Raw genomic sequence first — 20903 nt, forward strand, 5'->3', positions numbered from 1 at the left:
CCCTGTATTCAAAGGGCATAGAATACTGACTTTTTTAAAAGACAATTAAATATACATCACCCCATTGCAATTATTTTGTTAATCAGGAGAAATAATTTTATTGTTTTTGGAGAAGACAAAATAATAGAAGATTTTTGATCTGAGTGATCAGCATTAGATGGGTTGAATGTTTCTTATGCACTGATGGCACTTTCTAGATCGTGTTTTAAGATGATATTTTTGTATTCATATCATGATAAAACATTGGCCACAATTTTATTACCAGTCGCAATATTGTTATTTGTAAAGTCTTTTATTAATATTTTCATTTTATGATAATCTAAATAATGGTGAACTAAAAATAACCTTTTGATGACCATTTCCTGGAAAAAGCTTCAGCCCATCTCACACTCCAGCCTCATGCAGTGGGTTTTCCCACGTCACCTCTTAGTAACTATTCTTCTTGGTAATTCTGAGTTGCTACCACACGGAGATAAGAAAAAAATACCCCACCTTTTTTTCCTGGTGTTTGGCTTTAAATTCCATGAAACAAATTAAAATATTAATCCGTATCTCTAGTCCAACCTCAGGCTCAAGTATGTCTGTTTATCCACCTGTGTCTTTCATTCCCTCTGTCTTTTTATCCACCTGTGTCTTCCACTCGCTCTGTCTGCCTCTCTTTTTGTATTTGTTCTATATAGTCATCTGTATATTTTGCCTGTAAGTGTGTTGAGGTGTTTGTGGGAAGACGTAGAGTTTCTTAGACCATGAGTTGTTAAATCAGGATTCAGTAAGCTGTATAGTTTGATACTGGCTAAATACTGCCTTAGAACTTCAAGGTATTCAGTCAGTCATGTGTTCTTGCATTTGGGTCAGTGACAATTATAAGCTTTCATTCACCCCATAACTATTAATTAATTATTAATTAACTAACTATTAATTAATTAATTAATTAATTAATTAATTAATTAACTATTAATTAATTAATAATTAATTAATTATTAATAAAATAATTAATAGGCCATTAATGTAATGACAGTGCAAACATCCAAAATGAAGCATTCATTCATTATGAATCATCTAATGCTGGACTATGGGGATGTGCCTGAGATTAGTGGAGGGTTTACTCAATCACCAGCTGAAATCATGCTCATAACTAGAACTGGGAAGAGGTTACACTAAACTACCTTGTATGACAAGCAACTGTTTGTTTCCACGGAAGAAATGAGTCACCCACATGATAATAATGAACAAAAAATTCAATTGTATTATTATTTAAAAATCTAGTTATCACTGTTCACTTCATATTTGTAATCAAACATTATTGTGTTTCAGCTGAGACTGTTACGCTCTACAAACTATGAAGAAACATACATTTATGTTACTCTGTTTTATGTTATACCTGCTCTTTGCATGAACAAGGGTAATTTCTGACATGTGTCTCTGGGCCAGTCCATCTGCCCAATTAACAAATACAAATAGAAAATTAATTAATTAATTAATTCATTCATTAATTCATTAATTAAAACAAAATAAAATATGAAGTGCACAGGATCAGAACCTCTAGCATATGTGATGAGACAATGAATAGAAAAGTGGCCATGATGGCTGCATTTCATCATATTGGTTCAAAGAAATGAATCCGCATGTCTGCATGCATGGACTTGTAGACACATGCATGCACACGTGTGTGTGTGTGTGTGTGTGTGTGTGTGTGTGTGTGTGTGTGTGTGTGTGTGTGTGTGTGTGTGTGCTATCACATTTGTATGTGTGCATGTGCACATGACTGCATGTGGATGTGTGCAATCTCAAATCACAATTTATAACAAAACTAAGTCTGTAAAGCCCCGACTACCCACCAGAGAAACTCAAACTTCATAACAACAGCTTGCTTTTTAAACTCACAGTCATATGTTTAATAGATATTTTACCTCAAGGTTTTCATCCCGTTCTTTCAAAAGCTGCTTCAGCTGTGAGGTCATATTCTGGAAAATGAACTCAGTGTCTCCTTTGGCAAACTCTGCCCACTGAAGCAGCAGCATGTTCTTCTGGTCCTGAGTAACCTGTAAGTAGGTAATACAGTATGAGCAAACACTTGTATACAGGGATAGAATAGTGTCATTTTTGTTTTGCTTCATAAATATAACAAACTAAAATTTAATTTTTTTATTATAGTTTTTGATTTTGTCGATAGGTCTTTATTATTTATTTTGCATGATAGAGTTGTGTACTTGAGGCTTTAGAACTCTCTGGACCAAGATCAATGCAATAATTATGCATAGTAAACATTGTGAGGCAGCATACCTTCTTAAGATATTTGTGTTAATGTTAACCCACATATCATTAATGCCTTGTTCTCAGTATAAAGCCTGTAAGTGTTTTCTCAATAAAACTTAGGAAAAGAAAATTTCCATAAAGTCTAATAATATAGGACAAGGTCTTCTTGGGGTAAAGACTGCAAGGCAAACCCAGCCAATCTAGAGTATTCACTGTGCCTTAAACCTCCTCTAGTAAATGCCTATGGGATATATGCAAATGACCCATTAAGGACATGCAGTGTTTCAGATACATGGTGACTTCTGAATGCCCATGACTTTTTACTTTTAAAGTCTTTATGGGTGCATTCAGGACAATAAAACCCAACCTCTGTAGCTGTAGATATGAATGTTTTGGCCTTTATAGTGATATCATGCAGCTGAAACACTGTATGTCCTTAAGGTGTCATTTGCATATATCCCATGGGCCTCAACTACAGAAGGTACACAGTGAAGACTCTAGCTTGGCTGGGTTTTTCTTGCAGTTTTCACTGAATGGTTTGTCTTTGTAAGCCTTTTTCTTTCTTGTGGTAAAGGATATGAACACTTTTATGTAAATATATGTGAGCATCTGAGGGACAGGATCAAGGGAAGAATAGAATAATGAACACTTATTGGCAAATTCTAAGTTTTTGGTAAGTATGTAAGTATGTAGGTGGTTACCGGAGTTTGTTCATGAGTGTTCCTGGTGTTCGTTCATGTGAGATTTCGGCAATTTTGTCTCGGCCTTGTAGGATTTGACATTGTGGCTTTTTGGTCTTCACAGGTAGACCCATACAGACATATCTCTACTCTTGTATTTTATTTCATTTCAATTATTTTTTGCTAGAGTCTTTCTGTTTCCAACAATGATCAGTGATGGACAGCTATAGAGATTTTGCTTTCTTGTTTCCACCATCAGAGACTTCTTGTTAAGACAAATGCTTCACAATATAGCTATTTCCCACTTACTGTATGCTGATGAAGTCACAATGCAGCACAAACATGTTCGTATTTAGCCTGGCTCTGCAGCACAGGGGTACAGAGCTCTGAATGTGACCCAAGTGACTGTGGTTAAGTTAGCAGCCCCGACACTGGAGGAGTTACTCAGAGTGAGGTGAGATGAATGAAAAAATGTAGCCCACTTGCCTCTCTCTCAGCAGATGGGAAAGTTGCAGGTGCTCAAGTGCACATTGGCATTGTGCAGTTTCTCTGGTGAAGACTAAGGACGCCACCCTCCTCTGTCTCAGGGTTGGTGGATGGGGCTGCTTGCTGGAAACATCCTTTGCAGAAGTGAGGGGTGCCACCTTCCCCTACTTTGTTGAGTGTACACAGGAATGGATCTCTACCAGATAATTGAGTTTTCAGAAACTTGAAATTCATATGGTCAAGACCGTATGATCTAATTTTTGAAAACTCAAAACTTTTGAATGGATATCGCGGCACAGTGTGGATTGGAAAATGTACCCTTTTCTTCACTGTAGTCTGATCTTGAAGTTGGTATATATAATTTAGATGGGGTTGCATAAACATAAAAAAATAGATATTTGTGTTTTTTTTGTTTTTGGATGTTTGAGTTTTCAGAAAGTCGATCATATGGTCTTGTTCATATGGATTTTGAGTTTCTGAAAAGTTGATCATCTGACATATATCCGTAGAAACATACAGCCAGATTAAAAAAAAAACTCAAACCACTGATTATGGCAGCTTAATGATGATTCCACTTGTCTGTCTCTCACACTTGGTGAAGAGGGAATGAATGGATAACTTGGCTGAGACAAGTCTGATGGTCAGTAGGCATTCGGAGCAAAAGGTCCAAGAGTGACATAGCAAATTTGCTGGCTGACGAATTTAGATCACCTTCACCCCACTCCCCCACCTCCCCCCATGAAATACCTCCTAGCATAACCTTATTCAGCCTGGTAAGCAGGACAATGGGGTCTCCTATGATTGAAATATTAGGTAGTATGTTGGTTTGCTTTATGGATTTGTATTGGAGGCTCCAAAGGGTGTGGCCATAGATGTGTTGGGGGTTGTTTTGGTGCAGTGATTTTGGGGTTGCTGAGGATTCGTTTTGTAAAAAAATATTTAGGAGGTCTTTGGGGTATTGGAAGGTTGCTTTTATGTGCCTCAGCATATTTTGTGCTATGTGTTTGGTCAGTGTGGTGGATGTAACACTTACATTACTGTCAACCTAATTGTTATTTTGAGTGCTTTTGTGTGATCATCTTGTCTCCCGTGACATTGTGTAATTACCTCTTTCACATACTGTAATCCTTTCTCTAAGGATTCCCATGCAGTAGCTATCTTAAGTTTATATTCAGTTTTTGAGCTGCTTAATGGTTTCCTTAAATTCTTTACTAGTTTGCTTATGTATGCTCTTAAGGTGGGTAGATAGAGATCTGTTCTAAACATAAAGTATTTTTTTCTCTTGTTATATCATTTATGTATATATACAGATATTCCATCAGAGGTGTTTGTTTGTACATTTGTGCTATATTTGATGCAGATAGGGACTGCATTATCGATACAGCTATTTAACTGGGCATAATAATCAGAGGCACAGCCAATGGCTTTAACAATAGGATTTATCAGGGGAGGATTACAGCTGAATTTATTTAGGTCATCAAGTAATTCAAGTAAATTTGCATTTAAGAAATCCCCCCAAAATAGAGATATTTTAAATGGAAGTATCGATAGTTTTAAAGGAAAAGGTCACTAATGTAATGACAGAAGATGATACATATGGAGTGTGCAAAAAGTGTCCATATTTGTGAGAACAGGATCATAGGTATCCAGGTCCCTAGTATGATGGCTAGCTATTTGTATAAAAGAGTTAAGATTTACAATGTCAGGGAAGCAATGAGCATGCCAGTTATTGGCAGTGTAAGTCAACCACTTTACTGTTGGATAGTTGAAGCTCTCTAGTAAAAAGGTGTTTGGTTTAATGGGATTTCATCTAAGGTGTTAGGACAGCTACTGTGCTCAGAAGACATAGGGTGTGTTCTGTAAGAAGCTATGAAAAGGTAATTAAGATTGTTTACAGTGGTTTGGAAGCTAGGAGTTCAAATTTGCTGCTCTAAGGAATCACTCATGAGATGAGCATATCCTTGACAAGAACTGATAGTATCCCACAATTGTCAGCACTGAACTCAGGAAAAGAGGAAGTATGTTCCTGTTCCTTATAATCAGCTACGAGAAAAACTGAAACACCTTAACAAGGAGATTCCTAATGCTTTATTTAGATAAGCAATCTATTAAGGTATATAGATATGCACGGCAAAAAATGGGCCTGAATTGATTCCAAACTGGAGAATTTCACAAACACATATCGCATGTTTCATTTAGATTCAGTGCAGATGTCTGAAACCAGAAAGGAATAGTTCCCTGGTGAAGCAATAATGCTGTCCTTTGTAGAGTGTGTAAAAATGGGCCTACAATACTCTATTTAAGTTGATCTTTAAGCATGGATAATACCTCAAGTGCCCTCTTAAGATAGACATTATGAAGCCTCTTATAAGATCTCTTAAAAGCATTAACACAGCAGTCTTAAGAGTAAATCAGAAATAAATGATGTACTTGAATCAGCGTCACTGACCTTAACTACAAAATATTAGCTGCTTCCTCAAAGAGCCAGAAGTGAGCTGCTGCATTCTCAGCAGTGGGGTGTTCCAACACTTTGTCAGGGAGTCTGTGTACCTCTAGTGCATAATTTTAGGGGTGGAAATTAGTGACAAATAATTCTACTAGAAAAAGTCATTTACCACACAGTGTTAATTGGGTGAGCCATTCTGAGTATGTCACTATTTGTGCCTTTGAATAGGGAAGAAAAAATGGATATAAAAAGTAAGCAACAGGGGGCCATAACAGAAGACAATGGTTAGGTGACCACAGTTATTTATGCCTACAATAGCAACACACAAAAAAATCTGCAGATCTTAAAATCTAGAAGTATTACAACTCCATACTTCACAGAGATTGTCACCCGGTCTTTTGCAAACTGTATTTTAGCCCTAACATAGGAGGGTTGGTATAATGGTTAATGTGTTTACCTCACAGACAGAAGATGCAGGGTTTGATGCTCATCATTAAGGGAAATTGGCTAGGCTTAAAATGGTCCACAGGGGCAGCTAGCTGAGGCTATTCATCAAGGTATTAGTTTTGCTACAGGAACTGAAGGCTACATGCTAGGCTCATTGTTGTGGTTAGAAGGGTCCAAATGATATTGCACTTGTGATATAATTCTGAATACTGTAAGATGCCATTGGGATATCTCTCAACACTAACAGCTAAGAAATAATAATATCCATAAATCTGATCACTATAATTCTTCTAATAAAAGGAATCATGTGGAGTGTACTTTGTTTAAACATAAGGTTCACCCTGAAATGCCCTCCTCATACATTGAAAATACTTTTCTGATTCTACATCAGTCCTGTGTGAGGCCTTCTACTGGTCATGTCATTGCTACCATTAATTTGAGTGTAATGATGTCCACACTGGAGAAGGTTCAAGAATATGGAACCTCCACATAGTTTCATAATGATATTATAATATAATGTGGTACCATATTAAATTTACTTGTGCCATGTTACACAGCAACATTTGACAACCATAGTTTCCTACACACAGTACCCTCACCAAATATAACATAATAAAATATTCCTGTTTTAGTATTTTATTATTACTAAAAGTTTTAAAATGCACTTCAGATGATAACTGCTAATAATCACATCAAAAAGTCTGAAATAACTTGGTCCGTACAATGTTAAATGAACATTTGATGTGACTAGTGAATTTGAGTCATCACATTTATACACTACTTTGTTAAATTATTAGCTCCATAGCAGTTAAAGTACAGTGCTGCTAGGTTCAAGGCCCACAACCCTTCCACACTGACATCACTGGTAATATCACATAAGGATCCAAAGCAGGGCAGGACACCCACCAAGTTATTTCAGTTCCAGAGGGGATTAGATTTAGAGGTCACTAAATAGTGCCTTAAGTACAGCGTCACTAGGCTTAAGGCTCCCCATTCTAGACTGACATCACTGGTAACATCAGGCAAGGCTCCAAAGCAGGATTAGGACACCCATTTATTTCAGCTCCAGAGAACATTAGAGTGAGAGGTCACTAAGAAGTGCATAAAGTACAGTGCCACTAGGCTTAAGGCCACCCCCTTCCAGACTGATGTCACTTTAAACATCAGACAAGGCTCCAAAGCAGGTCAGGACATCCAGTTATTTTGGTACTAGAGGGCATTAGGGTGAGAGGTCACTGAGAAATACCTTAAGTAAGGACCTTTCCTATATTGTAAGTGTTAAGTTTTATACTTCCTGGATTAGTATAGAAAATGTTCACTGTTGTTGGTATCTCTTGCCTCAGAATGTGCACAACTGCCCCCTTTTACCTTATTGTATAAATATTGAGGTGTCTTAAGAATGCTTTCCATACTGAGTTCCATTCTTACTGGAGCCCATTTAATTTTTACACAACTTCTGCACGCTAGCCACTCTCCTGTTTGTCTCTCAATTTTTAAAGCAGAGCGAGATACTATTGATTTTTTGGCTGCTGTCTGTCCCCTGTCTGCTACATATATCTCACTCCTAACTACCTCTCTACTTTCTCCCATCTGGGCTGGCCTAGTTCTAGCTCCTTTAATACCCTCATACTGCTGTTTGATACACTCTTTCCTTTTCTGTCTTCCACTGATATGATCTTCTCTGTATTTTGTGTCAATACTTCCATTTTTTGCAGTTAGTTTTTAGCAAGGGCACTGCTATTGCTGTGTCCTCATCTGTTAATACATTTTTACATACCGTTTGCCAATCCTGATTGTTTTCCTGCAGGACTCAGTTTGATTCCACTCCGCTTTGCCTCATTATGTTCAGCTTTGCTTCACTCTCCACCCTAACCCCCATTACCACCCGCCCATCCACATCTGACATCACTTCCTTCATAATGGGTCTACCCCTCCTTATCCAAATTCCAACCTATCACAAGACCCCTCACTCCTCCCACCTGCAGCAACATAACCATCTCACAATCCCAACCACTCACAGACCCTCACCCCTCTCACCACAGAAATGACATCTGCTTCATCTGCTCTTCATATTATTACATGTACCTAAATTTTATTTTTTAGTGTCCTTAGTTATAGTTTTTGCCTTATACCTCCAACTGACTTTAAATATTATTGATGATTCCCTATTTATTTTCTTATCACATAATAAGAATTAACTGATAAAGCCAAATCTTCTCTACTTACTTCTCTTTACTAACTCCACCTCTGCCTCCTTTTAGTTCATACTTCATACTCCACCTCACTTTTTCCTCTCTTCTCCTCTATAACCATCAATATTTCAAATGTTTCTCCAAGCAACATTGTCTTTGCTTCTGTGCTAACATCATATCTAACAAACTATTACTGTATACTTTTATTTCTATACACCTCTCCAACTGCAGTTTACTCAGAACACTTTGAAATAAGGAGTAGCTATACCAATATATCTCCCTGACTTTTTAATATCTCACCTTGCTTTCATTTTAAGCACAAAATATGTCACTATCACCACATTGCTCATAAAATAAACTCATACAAATCCCCTCTAAATTAATAGAGTACCTCTCAAGAATCTCACATTGTGGTCATGTCTACCCCAACGCAGGCCAAGAAAGCTCATAAATTAATCTAAATAGCAAAGAACCACCCATACAAAATTGTGAGTTAACTGACTCTCCTTCGGCTACCATCTCAAACGATGCCTCTTCCCAGATGTACTGTCCTATCATTAAACAACCTATCAGTATTAATACAACTAGTACACCAGACCCCTCACCCCATTTTCTCCCACTGTCTTCCAAAAAAATTGAATCTTGTCACTATCAACCTACATAGCGTTTGTAACAAAATTACAGAACTACATACCAAGATATCACATATAACCCTAATATTTTTGCAGTCATAGAAACCTGGCTTAAGACTAACATTAAAGATTCTGAACTATTCCCTCCAGGCTATGGTATTACCAGAGCTGATAGACCCCAGAAAAAAGCAGGACGGGTAGCCTTCATTTATCCAAGTTCATAAATCTCTCTCTCTCTCTGTTTACAAAACATTCCAAAATCCGAAAATGCCATAATGCTAGTATCATTGCTAAAGTTTAACAATAAAAAACAGTTATGCTTTGTTAAAATTTATAACCACCAACATTAGATGAAATCTTCTTTTGGATGACTAATAACATACCTTATGAAAAAAAATCATACTAGGAAATGTAAATATTGACCGGCAAATCATTACATCATACTTTCTCTCAGATACTAAAAACCTTTATGGTTTCACGTAATTTATCAAAACAAACACTAGATGTAATAATACCAACAGTAAAGGTGGAATTCTAGACTGGATACTGGTCTCTGACCCTAGTAAATTTACAACCTCTGGAACCTATCTAAACTCACTTAGCAAACACCTTCCAGCCTATAACTATACAAGCACTACCCACCAACCTAACACCTACCAACTTAAAACGACCTGAAAGATTTCTAATTTCAATAAAGACTCCTTCATCATTACATTGAAAGCATATAATTGGTCTATCCTAAAAGGTCTTCCACTCAACAAGGCAATCAAATACTCTAAAAAGGCCATTCCCCACTCCACAAAACAAGAGTGAAAATTAACTATGCACCATGTCTCACTAGCTGGACAAAAACTACAATGTCTAAAAGAGACAAAACTTGGAAAGAATAACCCCTTTTAACCTACAGCTTAATAAAGAATTGTTTAATTTGAGTAAAAAAGCATGTTAACCTAGATAAAAAGAAAAAAAAATATTATAGTTGTCTACAAGTTCAACACAAAAATTATCCCCAAAATGCTGGACATCAATACATAACCTGTTACGTCCAAGCTCAGATAAGGAGTCCAACCCTTCTCATAAGAGCTCTTCAGTCGAAATTGCAACCTTATTCAATACCTAATAGAAAACATTATCTCCTTAACTCACTCTTCAGCCCCAACCAGTGCCACCATAGCTCTCAACCTTCCATGTCCAAAATGAGGAACACTAGCCCTCATAATGTGGAACAAACGGGCAAAATGTGGAACACATACTAATAGCTTACTAACAACTTCAACTAGGAAGGTCCTAGGATGGTTAAAATATGCTGGTTTTACATGTAAAGAAGATCTTTTAATGAATTAATATGATTAATTTCTATTTACAATGGATTTCACTTAAAAAATTCCTAACACTGAATGTGTGACAGAGTCTTTCAATGTGGAACTTTCAGGAACTTCGAGGAACATGAACTTTTTAAGACCCCAAAATGAGGTACGTTCCTCGTAATGAGGTACACTTGAGAGGTATGAGTGCCACTACCACCCCCAATATAACATCCAGTCATAGTAATTCAGCAAACAACAGGTTAGACCAAAACCAATATTATCCATACACCATACATGCTACCAATTTCATTTACTCCCCTCTAGCATTCCCGCATGAACCTAATTCACTCTCCATATCCATTGCTAACAACTTCTATTTAGGATCTGTCTCCACATCAATGATAAAAAAAACTTTTTAAACTTAAACCATGCTCCACTGTAGCTGGCAACCTTCCACCTGAATACCTAAAGATAGCTGCCGATACCATAGCATAGCCAGTCTTTATTCTTATCAATAAATCAGCAGTGTCTAATAACTTGCCTCAGCTCATCTATTTCATGCAAGAAACTTTTTTTCTCAGTTAAGAAATGGCTCCATAATGTCCAGCTACCACTCAACCCTAAAAAGAAAAGTTATTACTGCTATTTTTCCCCCAAATCATACATATCTGATACGGCAAATTTCAAAATCATTTAACTAAAGAAAAACTGAAATTGAAGTAATCTCTCATACAAAACTTCTTGGAGTAATTATAGATGATAAAGTTAAATGTGATGCATATTCAAAATAACATAAAAAAGAATCACCAAAAATTAGGAATGCTCTACAGTCATAAAAACGTCTTTAGTGGCACCACCAAAACCACTGTTGCCACTACCTAATTAGGCCCATCTCTCTTATATGGTGCACTCATCCTAGCCAACCATCAGGCTACAGTTAAAAATAAGCTGAAGGCATGCTATGATAAGGTTGCAAAATTTGACACCAACAATCAATACCATCCACTACCATATTCCCCTTAATGCTTTGAAATGGCTCAAATTGCCTCACCACTTAGATTACATAGAGCTTATCTCCACACATAACATTATTCACAAATCCGATAACTGTCCTGCTTTTACTCCTATTCTCCATATATAAACCCCACAAATCCCTGACCAAAGTCTCTACTGGTACTGTGTCACTAAAAACTGGAATACTATCACTCTGCAAATTAGATCTACCTGGAACCTCTCCAAATTAAAAAAAAATTAGTAAAGTTCTACCTAAATAAAAATCGGCTCTGCTCCTGCATTATCCCAGGCTAAACTAGTATCTCCTTTTTTCCTCTACCAGCATACTTTGACTATGTTCAGAGAGAAGGAATTAGTAAAATCTATTTCTTAGACAAAGAACAACAATATTTTTCCCTAGGCTATATTATCTAGTCACTTCTGTTCTAAAGAGTGTGTTGCCTTAATGTGTTTAATGTTATCTCTATGAACTGCAATTTATGAATAATTTATCTATTAACAGTGTTCTTTTTCAGCTTGTTATATCTGTCTAAATATCTGTACTATGCATGTATTGGTTCACACTATATGAACTGAAGCTGCATTTTTATTTAGTTATGTCATTCTTCTGTATTAAGCTTTGTAATAACTTTATTTAAATGTAACCATATAATGTTAATATGGAACGTTTCTCCCCTGAAAATGGGATATTATCCCAGTCCATCTTTCCTGGTAAATAAATGTAAATAAATAAATGATAATTTTATTCCCCACACATTATAAATGCGTTTAGAATCCATGTGGTCAGAGATTAGTAGTACTTGTACAATGGCATGAAATTAATAAGTAGTGACTGGAACAGAGAATCTGAATTTCCTAGATATTGTAAGGCCTTGTTAAGTTTAATTCTGGTTGCTGCCAAAAAGGCAATTATAAGAAGATAAAAATCAAGGTCTATTTCAACTATACTTGAAATATTGACTATTGTAACCAAGATAAAAGAACTGGAAGTGGGATCTTAAGAAAAAGGAATGAGCAAATCACTTAGAAATAAACGGAAATTGTGGGAACAATGCATGCAGAATAACATTCAGTAGGATGAGTGAGGTTTAAGGGAAGGCAGGAACTGAGCAATTTATGTAATATTATAAAAAAGAACATATGTGATATATAATGTTTGCACCTGGAAACGTGTTAATATGGTTTGTTTTCTTTTATATTAATGTATGTTTGCCTATGTCTTAAGTGATAATTTAATAAAGGTGTTTAAAAAATGACTAGGTAGCATAGATTTCACTCTAACAAAACAGTTCTAGTAAAAGAAGTGTTACAGTGACTGGCATAAATAAATGCATAATATGAGGAAAAACGAGTGGACAGAAAGGGAGTGCAAGCCAAACGTAAAAAAAGGAAGAGAGGGAAAGAATTATTCAACTCAAAATGGACAGCAGAGGGAAATAATTATTCAACTCAAAATGGACAGCATTTATAGAATGTTGTGTCTTTCGGCTTTTCCCGGTTAGGGGTCGCCACAGCGGAACTCCGGTCTGCTAATGATTGGCAGTTGATTTTTACGTGATGAGTTGCCAGCCCTAACGCACAACCTTCAATGAAGGTACGCCCATTCATGCATGCCTCCACGCAGAAGACGCTCTAGCTGAGAGTCGAACCAGTCAGAGTCTTACTGTGAGGCGACAACACTACCGCAGCACCACATTTAAAGAATAAGTGTCTTATTTAACAAACATTTTGGACTTAAGGTCTAATTATTCATCTGAGACAATTCTAAATCTACTCCAGTTCATCTTGGAATGACTTTATTTTATAGATATTCATCTGTTACTGTTAAATAGCAGAAATGAATGCCTGCAATATGCCAGATTAGTCATGTGATAATGATTCTGATAGTGCTTTATAAAGAACTGACTTATTTTTTCTGCATATTATTTCAGTAACGCATCCCATATGCTATTATTTGATGTCTGTAAAAGTCACTGATTAATGCTTGATTCAAAGGCATTATAAATTAGCATAACTTATTGTTAACATTGTTATACATCTTTAATTAACACTTAATGCATATCAGATGTTCCAGGAAACCAGATGCAATGGTGTTACACATTTCTTAATTATCTTCCTTTTTCAGTTGTCATGAGAGATTCAGATTACACAATGAGCCCAGGAAAGGCAAAGTATTATTCAAGAAATGTAAACTGATCTGGTGTTATATATTGCTACTGGAGTAATCATCTTGTTTTCCACTTATTGTAACAAAAAATGAAATATGGAGACAAGCAGAAGCAAAGCAAATTAAATCATCTTGTCAAAGATTATCACCAGCTGGTAAGTGTGTTAATCTAGGCACCTTAAACTCTGCAAACCATTGAATAAATATATATTGCTATACAAAACACATGGTTTCCTCAGAATGTACCATGTCACTTTAACAGGACCCGTTTTGCATTAAGTGTTGGAAAGTACAGGAGGAACTAAGATGGAGACAGTGATATGAAGCTACAGGCTAGTGGAATTCAGCATGATGAAAATGTAGTTAAAGAAGGCCTTGCGCACTAGGATATAGCGCTTTTACCCCAAAAATTGTGAGAATAATGACAACGTTGATATGAATTGTGCTGGTAAACAAGTATAAACTGGGATGTGAATGAGTTGTTGCATAAGAGGGCATTGAAGGCAAGGAGAAAAAACATTTGAGAGTTTTCCTAAATCCCTGGCTGAGCTGAGAATCTTTCTAATAACTCCTTGGCTGAGCCATGAGTGCCATAATCTAGTATCCATGGCTCATTCTGGGATGTATAACCAAAGTTATGGATGTCAGATGAGTGGAAGTGCACCTTCCAGCATATTATTTCTCTTATGAAAATTATACACTGCTGTCTCACATTAGCATATGAGGTCAAAGTGATGATACATGCTGATTATATTATAATACTCTATGCTCCAAGCAGCTGACACACACACACTCTTTGAGATTTGATTTTTACACACACACACACACACACACACACACACACACACACACACACACACTCACACACACACACACACACACACACACACACACACACACACACACACACACACACACACATCTTGGAAAGGCTGGCACAGATTTACTAGCTATGCCCCCTTCTGCCCAGGCTATAAGGTAGTTACACTGCCACTAGACACTCCAAAGCCAGCTACTCTAAGGCTCGTACAAGGGTACACAATTATAGTGAATGAAATTAATATTAATACAAATGGTAGTGTTTGGCCAGTGCAGTAAGGCTTTCAGGAGTGGCCACAGTGTTACCAAATAGACCTAGGTATTCTCAAAGTTTAAAATATTCTCTAAAGGACCAGCCACAATTAAATGTTTAAATATCTTTAATAATAAATAATAAAAGAACATAAAATGCTAACTATGTATTTACAATAAACACCAGAGTTTCAGTCACAGGAAATATTAAAATAACACAGATGAATACATTCACATAGATAGAACAGTACTTAACTAATCATACTATATTTTTCCTACTGATCTAAAGAATTACTCTTCTCTGGTTACCTTACTAGAGCAATTCAAGATGAAATAGGTGAGGGGTTCTTCTATGTCAGGTTCCAAGAAACAGACTGTTCTAAGACTTCTCTCTCATCTAGTATTGAAATATAATTTTAGTGATGGATTACAGAATGACATCACATACATCTGGTCATCTGCTTTCTGGTTCCCATGCTGCCCCCTTGGCTAAAAGTTGCCAGGATTTAGCACATATGTGTCAATAATATACACACATAGAACTTGGTAAGATCTGTTGCAGCTTCTGGATGTCATAAAACCATAAAACACTTCTACTCTTCCAGAGTAGCAATTAGTTCCCTTCTAGAGACAATATAGAAGGCTTCCTAAAACTTGTTTTCCTAGACATTTTGCCTCTGGCTGTAATCAGAACTGTAAGATACAATCTTTATAGCCTAAATTAAGTAATTTAACTTCTTACAATTTTTCAGAGTTAGCTGGACTGAGATTAACCTTTTCTCTTCCAGTATCCTCTGTTAGCATATGTACATTTCCACAGTTGCAACAGTGCATTCTGATATAAATGTATATTTCTTTTCTGTCTAGCAGGCCATACTGTTGAAACATTTTTAACATAAGCAACTTTACAAATAGATTTTTCAACACAAGCATTGGTACAAATCAGTTTGATATACAACTTACATATAATTATTTACAAAATTCAAGCTAGCTGTACTGACATATGTTACACACCCACTTCCGTACTTCTCCCGGCATAGCTGGCAATACCTCACATTGTCACAGCATCCATTGCCATAGTTTGCCTAGGTGTCAGCTGGTTATAATGTCTTCTGTATGATGCTTTGCAAATCAGTTCCTTATACTCAATATCAGACTGGATCTGCCATATTCATAATAATTCCTAGAATCCATTTTTGAACTTCCCAGCTGCTATCCCAGAGACTTATGGATCATCTTTCTCAAAGGCCAATAATTTGCAACCTTGTCATGCTGAAATATTTGCAAGAGCTGCTTCTGTTGAACAGTCGACTAAGACTTGTTTTGACTAAGTCCAACCTGTTCTTAATATATCTACATAAGAATAGTTCTGCATGTCCCTGACATGTAGTGCAATTCAGTTCTACAGTATGAAAAAAAAAAAGAACAAAATCTTATCCTTAGTTTCCAGTACAGCATCTGATATATTTTTTCATACCTGATGTGAAAGCTTCTATGCAACTGTTACCCAATACCTTTGTTCCCTGCTCCATTGATGTAATGGATTATCTCACTTTCTAAAGATGTCAGCTATGTTTCTTATCCATAATACTATTTTATTGTCACCCATAAGCAGCTGGAAGTCTTTTCAGCTGATTAATGCCAGCCTGAAATATAGGCATACAAAATACTTTAAACCATTTTGAAAATTTATTGACCACACTAATGAATACGTTTTTCATAAAAAAAATAATAATGTACAATCTTTTCTGTCTTACATCTGAAAATTCTTATGAGTGTAAAGGTACATCATTGCATTTTTAATCATACACCATTGCTTTGCCCAATATGAGAAAGAGTTGTTGCATTAGCATTTGGGTATCCTTTTCCAGGACCTATGACATGCTGAAGAAGCACAAACAAGTGAGACTGATAACTATTGAACATATATGTTGACACTTCAGTTTATGAAATGTCAGCATTTTCTTACATGTTTTTCAAAGTAGTTTGCTAATTTGGTTACCAATACCAGTGCCTGTTATTTTCCAACAACCTATACAGCAGAGCTAACACTGTATTTTGATTAGAAGTTAACTTTCCTTAATAAGTAATAAAAAATATGCAAATATTACATGATAGGAAGGTGTCTCATGAATGATTTTCATCTTGCCAAAGAAATATATTTTCTGAACGGGACATATGTATTTATTCTATGATTTATCAAACTCATTTATTTATTTTTTTAAGTATCACTCCATATTCTTGCACTAACCTCTGCCTTGTGGTATCCATCAGCCTTGAAAATGTTAAATTCAATTTAGAGAGTAGCTTTACTGCAAGGATCAGTACGAAAATTGCTCACAAATCTATCTAAGTATGTTATTTGCCATGTAAATTGTTCAGTTATTTCTATACTTGCAGACCAAGAATTCATTCCAGGTTTAAATTCTTGGATTTTTCCCAAATGATTTATCAAAAAAAACATCATTTTTTCATCTTTGTATTTTAAATTCTTTTTTCTTTATTATTTTTTTAATGTTATTTGTTTGCCAACCAGATAAGCCCACTGAACACAAGTAGGGGGTGATCCAGGAGCACTAGCTGGTTAAGTGACTTGCTTATCCTCACACAGCAAGCAAATCAAAGGTGGGAGGAATCAAACCCTGTACCTTGGATGTCAGGAAGCAACTTATTTCAAGGAACCATGCCAGAACAGGCCTGAAGGCACTTTATTATCAAGCATAGACTGATCATAGAGTTATTGCTAAACGCATGTACGTTTTCTTTATTTGGGGGAAATCCTTTTTATGGAACTGTCTGCAATGCTCAATATATCATATTTAATATTTGGTGGTAAGTTCAATACATCTCTTTCGTTCTTTTTTTTTTAGACTGTTGCCAGACTTATGACAATTTAATGTCATTAATAAAATAGCATGTTATGTTTTCACTAACTGATTAGCATATGTCTGATATGAATAAAGTGTCTTGTACTTCCAGACAATGCTTGGAGTAGAACTGTAAGATCTCATACAAAGCCTCTCATTTGTCATATTTGTTTTTTATGATTCAAACTCACACATACTGATTATTTAAATGCTGAATGTTAAGATAGACAGTGGACAGTACTGGTATGCAAGTCACACAATAGACAGTACTGGTGCACAAAGGAGATCTTTCAGTCTTCCAGCAACATCTTTATTCTGTATCCCAGTTTTTATTCTACTGTGGTGTTTGCCTCTTGTCTACAAAAATGCTTTCCTTTCCCCATTGTTCTAATGTCTAAAGGAAGCTATTATTTATAGAATGTTTGTTGACAGATTGCATTCAAAACAGTATAAAGAGGAAATCTTCTGTTACATTTTAATGCATATGCAGATCATAGTATTTGTTTTGTAGTAGTTTTCAGGATAGAAAAATGGTTTATTTACTTGTAATTTGCTACAGCAAAAACAGTTTCATTCAGCTGTCATCCTGTTTTGACATTACAGCATTTTTGGGCTCTTCAGTGAGTCAGAATGCAACTAATGTGTTTAAATAAACCAGTATTTAAAAGCAACAGAAAGTTTGCTTCTTCCACCTTCTGATTTATTCAAAAATGACACTTAATTTAAAGCACACCTCTCAATCCCCTAGCACAAGAAATCCAGATACAGCCAAAAATAATCGGGGGGAGGGTCCAAAATAGACACAGTTTCTAAATATAACTCTCATAAACTTAGAACATTGTTAGAGTATCAGGTTTTGTTAGCAAGAATTTTCCAGAGGATATGAAGTCTGAAACTCCAATGTCTGTCATTATTTAATGACCTCAATCCTCAGTGACTTACCAGAGAAACTCAAATTTATGAGGAAGAGACCAAAAATATGAGGCACAAATCTGGACACTCTGCAACAATTTGGACAGTTGAGAGATTTGGTTTGAATTATTTCTTTTTTATCTTTCTTTCTTTTTTCTTTCTTTGATGAACAAGTAGGTAGATTAGCCACAAGGCCTTTTTATCCAGGTCCTAAGTGGATTGGTAACAGACTGCTTTGTCCTATGCTTCCCTACACCCTACTTTTCCATCGGATCCTGCTGGCAACTAGGTATTATGCTATAAATCTAGGAGATAAGGGGGTGGGGTGGTAATTAGTATCAGCTAGCCCAGAATGGAAGTGATCAGGGTAGGAAGGGGCAGACAGAGAAAGATTATATATTCATAGCATTAGTTAACCTGACTTCTTTAACAGTTGAAGCAAGCAAGCCCTTTCACGCACACATGCTCATCTGCTAGGGATGAGAATATATGAAACAAAGCTGGAGACAGAGGGTACCTAACAGGAAGGAAAGCAAAAGGCAAGCAATATGGCTTCTATGTAATCACAGGTTGTAGAAAATGGAGATTAAGAATTACAGATTCACTGGAAAAGGGGAGAGACTGACAGCATGCCCCTCATGCAAAAGGCAGCTGAGAGAGATATATGGTTATATGGATGTCAAAAAGCATAATTAATTAAAAAAAGGAGATGCTCACTTCCCCTTTCTTAGCTTGAGCAAAGAGGTGAATTCCACCCAGACAAGGGCAAGCAAAGTAGCTAACTGCAGATAGCAAAGCTAGTAGATTTAACAATTTGCAGTAAACCAAACTTGAAGCATGATTGGGTATGACACTGAGGGAAAGGAAGCCTCTACTGAAATGGTGGGTTAAAAAATCTGGAATTAAATAGAGTTTTCACAGCAGAAGGCTGGAAGCAGACAGCACAGCCTCCTCCAGATCAGAACATGAAAATTATAGAAAGATTGATGGATATGTAGTGGCCAGAAGGCACAAAGAAAGAAAAGGGATGATGCCTCTTTCCTCTTTCTTGGTCAGGGCAGATTGAAGAACACCACCTTGGCTAGTACATGAAACCGTAGCTAACTAGTGGACATCCAAATTGGTAAGTTAGGAAACTTGAGGGTAACCAAACAATATAACAGAGAGGGGCTGTCACAGCAAGACACACCCTGCTACATCCTCCTTAAATATATTCAGCTTTAATACCAAGAATGAAGGCACATCTATGGGTCTACTACAATCATTCATATGCTATATGGTTGTGATACAATTGGTTGTTGACACATTCTCAAACAGGCCAGTGCTGATCTCCTGTACTTACTTAACTTTCATAGCCTTTCAAAAACCTAATTCTAACCATAAAACACCCTTCCCACTCCTGAACCCTAAAATTCCCTTCCCACTCACTAAACTCGAAAGACCTCATGCTCCCTAACCCTACAACCCCTTCTTGCTTCCTAACCCTAGGATCTCTTCTCTCTCTTCCTAAAACTCATTTCCTGCTCCCTAAACCTAAGACACCCCTTTTGCTACCTAACAATAAGACCACCTTTATGCTCTCTAACCCTAAGACTCCCTTCCCACTCCCTAAACTTAAAATCTCCCTCCTACTTCCTAAAACTCCCTTCTCTGCTGGTACCCTAGTCCACACTCCCATCCCTTCCCACTCCTTCACCGTGGCTGCTGCATTCACTTTGTTCACACTCGAATCATGTGTGATAAGCTACCGCTACTGCTGCTTGCCTGAATTGATATTTGAGTTAGAGCATGAGCAGCTCCAAATCTGAGCTACAAGACACTTGAATCCTTGGCTTCGAGACAGCGGGTTTCGAGTGCTTGGGACCGAAGGGCTTTTTGAACATCCCACAATTATCAGCTCTGAAAATACAGGAATCAAATGGCTTGTGATACTGGTCTTGCAGCTTAATACTCTTACAGCAATTCTCGCAAGACATTCTGAGCTATGCAACTGCATATCTTATCTGTATTCAGAAAACAACTCTGTTGACTCCTTCAGTATTCTAGGAGGACAATGACTCTCTGTTTTTTTTTTTTTTGCTGAAACGGAGGTAGATATAGTGGGATGAAACAGCATAAGTTTTGAAGTTGCTTACAGAGTATTATACAATGACACAATTTTGAAAGGGAAGTGAAAAAAATATAAAGGTATTAAACTAGTTGAAATAATGTTATGAATTATTTGAGGCTGAGTAACATATAGCTCACTGAATGTGCAATGTTTAAGGATCAAATGTGGTACCTTTCAATAGTGGCTGAATGTGCTAACACATCTGCATTGCCTTTTAATGTTATTATTTTGCCATTTTTAGTTAGTGCTACTCAATGACACTTTTAGCAGCAGTATGGATATAACCTGGCTGAATACTGGCTCTTTTGTTATTTTC

General features: G+C 36.5%; 1 protein-coding gene across 1 annotated transcript in view; it reads right to left on the bottom strand.

Annotated features, from left to right (window-relative positions):
• Positions 1 to 20903, bottom strand: part of LOC122805298 (girdin-like) — a 1431879-nt gene that overhangs the window by 685766 nt on the left and 725210 nt on the right. The window contains exon 7 of the mRNA XM_044075386.1: positions 1902 to 2042. Within this exon, the coding sequence (XP_043931321.1) occupies positions 1902 to 2042 (141 nt within the window). The remainder of the gene's footprint in view (positions 1 to 1901; positions 2043 to 20903) is intronic.

This window comes from Protopterus annectens, chromosome 6.part1 (genome assembly GCF_019279795.1).
Source record: "Protopterus annectens isolate FY-2018-M chromosome 6.part1, PAN1.0, whole genome shotgun sequence".
NCBI lineage: Eukaryota > Metazoa > Chordata > Ceratodontiformes > Protopteridae > Protopterus > Protopterus annectens.